The sequence below is a fragment of the Sus scrofa genome, chromosome 2, assembly GCF_054392235.1.
Source record: "Sus scrofa isolate SSC_HxYL_T2T_F1_AM1 chromosome 2, Sscrofa_HxYL_maternal_Yorkshire_Landrace_v2.0, whole genome shotgun sequence".
Lineage (NCBI taxonomy): Eukaryota > Metazoa > Chordata > Mammalia > Artiodactyla > Suidae > Sus > Sus scrofa.
Window position 1 is genome coordinate 153,268,535 of NC_139384.1, and position 5,187 is coordinate 153,273,721.

A 5,187-nucleotide genomic window follows, 5' to 3' on the forward strand; every position below is an offset into this window, starting at 1 on the left:
TAAAGAGATATAATGCCCAAGGCAACCCTGAAACCTGGTTAAAAAAATGTTTTCTAAGACACTCCTGATAATAAGTGGTTAAGAAAGTAAATGCATTTGTAAAAGGAACTCGAGTGAAGATGAATTCTTACTTAAGATGAAGAAAATTAGGAGGATAACAGAAAGATAATAAAAATTTAATAGGGACTATATTTTAGATAATGTTATGGAATTACTGTTACTTCGGTACATGGAGAGGCACTGCCTGAAAATACTCCATTTAGACTGCCATCCGTCTGAGAGAAAACTTTGGCATTTCCTTGAAGTTTTTGAGAAAATAAAACACTCGAAAGGACGCAGGGTGGCGCTGCAGCATTAGAAGTAGAAGGAAGAAAGCTACCAGCCTGCGCTCCTTTAGTCAGATGCTCCGCCGCAAAAGCAAGCAGGAAGGGGAGGTTTTCCGAGGTGGAGCCCCGGAAAATCAGGGCCCTAGACCTCTCCACTTATCCCAATTATCTGCGTGATACTAGAAGACAGATAAGCGACAACACGAGCCCGAGCTGGGTCAGGTTTGCTGGGAGACCGGAAGGCAATGGAGGCCGGAGAGAGGAAGGAACGCTTTCTCAAACAAAGGCAAGTCTTGATATTCTTTGTTTTGCTGGGCATCTCTCGGGCTGGTTCCGAGCCTAGGCGCTACTCAGTGGCGGAGGAAACGGAGAGTGGCTCCTTTGTGGCCAATCTGTTGAAAGACCTGGGGCTGGAGGTCAGTGATCTAGCTGCGCGGGGTGCCCGGGTCGTTTCCAAAGGGAAAAAAATGTATTTGCATTTTGATAGGCAGACGGGGGATTTGCTGTTAAATGAGAAACTGGACCGGGAGGAGCTGTGCGGCCCTACGGAGCCCTGTGTGCTACCTTTCCAGATATTATTGGAAAATCCCTTGGAGTTTTTCCAGGCTGAGCTACAGATTAGGGACATAAATGATCACTCCCCAGTTTTCCTAGACAAAGAAATAATTCTGAAAATTTCAGAAAGTATTGCTCCAGGAACTGCTTTTCTAATTGAACGTGCCCAGGACTTAGATGTTGGAAGCAACAGTCTCCAAAGTTACACAGTCAGCCCCAATTCCCACTTCCATCTTAAATTACAAGACAGTTCCGACGGCACAATATTACCACAGCTGGTGCTGGACAAAGCCCTGGATCGCGAGGAACAGCCTGAGGTCAGATTAACCCTCACCGCGCTGGATGGAGGGACTCCACCTAGGTCTGCGACCGCCTTAATCCGCGTTGAAGTCCTGGACGTCAACGATAATGCCCCTGCGTTTGCAAAGCTGCACTATGAGGTGCAAGTCCTGGAAAACAGCCCCATTGGATCCCAGGTTGCCATCGTCTCTGCCAGAGATTCAGATGCTGGACTCTACGGAGAAATATCTTACGTATTTTCCCAAGCATCTGAAGATATTCGCAAAACATTTCGAATAAATGAAAAATCAGGAGAACTCCTTTTAACACAGGAACTGGATTTTGAATCTATTCAGACCTATACATTAAATATTCAGGCAACAGATGGTGGGGGCCTTTCTGGAAGTTGTGTGGTGTTTGTCCAGGTGGTAGACCTGAATGACAACCCCCCAGAACTGATCATGTCAACATTCGTCAATGAGATCCCGGAAAACTCGAAGGAGACCATAATTGCTGTATTCAGTGTTTCAGATCCTGACTCAGGAGACAATGGAAGAATAGTCTGCTCCATTCAAGATGATCTTCCTTTTACTCTTAAACCTTCTGTTGAGAATTTTTACACTCTCGTGTCAGAAAGCGGGCTGGACAGAGAAAGCCAAGCCGAGTACAACATCACCATCAGCGTCAGCGACCTGGGGACCCCCCGGCGGCACACCCAGCACAACCTGACCGTGCGCGTGGCCGACGTCAACGACAACGCGCCCGCCTTCAGCCAGCCCGCCTACACCCTGCGGGTCCGCGAGAACAACAGCCCCGCCCTGCACATCGGCACCGTCCGCGCCACCGACGCCGACGCGGGCGCCAACGCCCAGCTCACCTACTCGCTGCTGCCGCCGCCCTCCGACCCGCACCTGCCCCTCGCCTCGCTCGTGGCCATCAACCCCGACACCGGCCAGCTCTTCGCCCTGCGCGCCCTCGACTACGAGGCCCTGCGCGCCTTCGACTTCCAGGTGCGCGCCGCCGACCGCGGCGCGCCCGCGCTCAGCAGCCAGGCGCGGGTGCGCGTGCTCGTGGCCGACGCCAACGACCACGCGCCCGTCGTGCTCTACCCGCCGCCCAACGCCTCGGCGCCCTGCACCGAGCTGCTGCCCCGGGCGGCCGAGCCGGGCTACCTGCTCGCCAAGGTGGTGGCGGTGGACGGCGACGCGGGCCAGAACGCCTGGCTGTCCTACCGGCTGCTGCAGGCCACCGAGCCCGGGCTCTTCGGCGTGGGCGCGCACAGCGGCGAGGTGCGCACGGCCCGGCCGCTGAGCGAGCGCGACGCGCCCCGGCAGCGGCTGCTGCTGCTGGTGCGGGACCACGGCGAGCCGCCGCTCTCGGCCAGCGTCCCGCTGCACGTGCTGCTGGTGGACGGCTTCTCGCAGCCCTACCTGCCGCCGCCCGAGGCCCCCGGCCGGGCGCCGGGCGCCGGCGCCGGCGCGGACGAGCCGCTCACCGTCGCCCTGGTGGGGGCGCTGGCGTGCGTGTCGGCGCTGCTGGTGGGGGCGCTGCTGGCCTTGGCGGCGGGGCGGCTGTGCCGGCGGGGCGGGGCGGCCTCGGCGGGGGGCTGCGCGGGGCCCGCGGAGGGCGGCGTCCCGGGCCAGCTGCTGGACGTGGGCGGCACGGGCACCCTGGCCCACGGCTACCGCTACGAGGTGTGTCTGACGGGAGACCGCAGAACTGGTGAGTTCCAATTCCTGAAACCGGTGTTCCCGAACCTCTTGCTTCAGGACCCTGAGGGAGAAATTAAGAACAGCCCCAACTTCAGGAATAGCTTAGTACTCAATTAAGTGTTGTGTTTGGTCGAGTGAGCCTCTCCTTAATTGTAGCATGCCTAACTCCAATTGCAATACCTTTGTCTTAAGAAATTGTGTTGCTGTAGAAATATGTATATATTCCAAACCTATGCATGTCTCTGTGCTAAATCTTCCTTTTTTTTTTTAGTTTTTCTTAGGGCCGCACTCGTAGCATATGGAATTTCCCAGGATAGGGGTCAAATGGAACATACACCACAGCCACAGCAACTCGGGATGGGGGCAGTGGCTGTGACCTACAGCACAGTTCCCAGCAAGCCGGATCTTTAACCCACTGAGCAAGGCCAGGGATTGAACCCCCCGTCTTCATGGATACTAGTTAAGTTTATTATAGTTGAGCCACGACAGGAACTCCAATCTTTGCTTTTATTAATATTCACTGGATTTAGCATTTTTACTTACACTGGATGTTGATGTATTTTCTCCATATTTGACCTCCTTTTGGTGATTAATCTCTCCATACCTATAAATTACTCAAATAGTATAAGCATTTTCATTTAAATCACCTTCTTGGTGTCTTTTAAAGTTTTTGTGTAATCTTGCATTTTTCTATATTTGGTGCTTGTCCTTACCACCATGTCTTTTCTGTTTGCAAGCCAGAGTGTTTGAAATTCTTTGTAGCTACCTAGACTTTCTTGTTGACTCTTCTACCAGGCTATACCCCCTGAGAGCCATACAGATAGAACTAGGTATACTTGTTTCTCCCAAATTGATAAAACATACGTTTTACCAAATTAACATGCTACAGTTGAGACCCTATCCCATGGTGAGCACCATATATGCTAGAGATTATCTTATTTGATTGCTACTTACCTAGCACATTGTAATTGCTCCATAAATACTAACATTAAAAGTATTCTCATTTATAAATAATAAAGAGAACATACATAATTTAGCATCACTACACTAAATAAAATTAAGTCACTCTTTTTTTTTTTTTTCCTTCTTTTTGCCTTTTCTAGGGCCGCTTCCCATGGCATATGGAGGTTCCCAGGCTAGGGGTCGAATTGGAACTGTAGCCACCGGCCTACGGCACAGCCACAGCAACGAGGGATCCAAGCCTCATCTGTGACCTACACCACAGCTCATGGCAACGCCCGAATCCTTAACCCACTGAGCGAGGCCAGGGATTGAACCCGCAACCTCATGGTTCCTAGTCGGATTTGTTAACCACTGCGCCACGACGGGAACTCCTAAATAAAATTAAGTCACTCTTGGGTAAAATACTTTTTTAAAAAAAATCTCAGAATTTTAAACCCTAAATCCTTTCAAAGGATTCAAGAGGTGGAGGGCATCATATACTGCCTTGTCCTTCACTTTTGCCCTATGCATAGAAGTTTAAGTGTAGTTTAATACGTGAGTTTTTCTTGGTTTCCCTGCAGCTTTTCCACACCTTTCAAGTCAGAGTCTCTTTTGAGTTTTGGTTATTCTGTTCCACTCTGATTACTGGGTGACATTAGATTTTCACTTTAAGGTACCTGGAAGACATGGACAGCCTTTATCAACAAAATAATGATTTACTTGTGATGTCCAAATTATCTTGTTTTATTCTTCAATGTAGCTTTCAGGTGTTGTGCATAAATTTACTTTCGCATTTATGCTGAACTTTTATTCATAAGAAATAAGCATTGTTTTTCTTTAAGATGATAAGAATAGAAATAGAAATTAAGAAATAAACGTGTTGAATTGTAGTTGTTTTACATTGTGTTCATTAAGCCAAGGAAGCTGGTTATGTGGTTTCCAACTAACTTTATATGGATATAACTATAATGCTACTTACTAAACCTCTTTCAGAATGTGAGCAGTTACGGAGCTTGCTTTAAAAGCATTTATTTTTACATCTCAACTGTCACCCTACTGGAATTTAATTACTTGCATCTTTCCCTGAATTACAATTTTTTCCTAAGGATATAATGAAATAAAAAAGGAAAATTACTAGAAGTTCCCTTGTGTGGTGCATTGGGCTAAGGATTCAGCATTTGCCACAGCTGTGGTGCAGGTCCGACAGTGGCATGGATTCTACCCCTGGCCCAGGAACTTCCGCATGCCTTGGGTACAGCCAAAAAGAAAATGAAAAAAAAAATGACTGACTATTGAAATAATTATTGAAACAAAGCTTTCAGCCTTCATCCAATCTAATATTTGAAATTAGAAAGTGATAAAAATGAGAACAA

General features: G+C 48.8%; 1 protein-coding gene across 2 annotated transcripts; it reads left to right on the forward strand.

Annotated features, from left to right (window-relative positions):
• The first annotated feature begins 362 nt into the window (after window positions 1–362).
• On the forward strand, window positions 363–4,954 carry LOC100514339 (protocadherin beta-2-like). 2 transcript variants are annotated; one of them, XM_085014866.1, is made up of 2 exons: window positions 363–616; window positions 818–4,954. In XM_085014866.1, the coding sequence occupies exons 1-2, from the start codon at window positions 572–574 to the stop codon at window positions 2,987–2,989; spliced, it is 2,217 nt and encodes a 738-aa protein (XP_084870992.1). In that variant the 5' UTR covers window positions 363–571; the 3' UTR covers window positions 2,990–4,954. The 2 variants fall into 2 exon arrangements, with proteins under 2 accessions (XP_084870992.1, XP_084870991.1); XM_085014865.1 differs by having other exon boundaries at window positions 363–4,954.
• The last annotated feature ends 233 nt before the right edge of the window (window positions 4,955–5,187 follow it).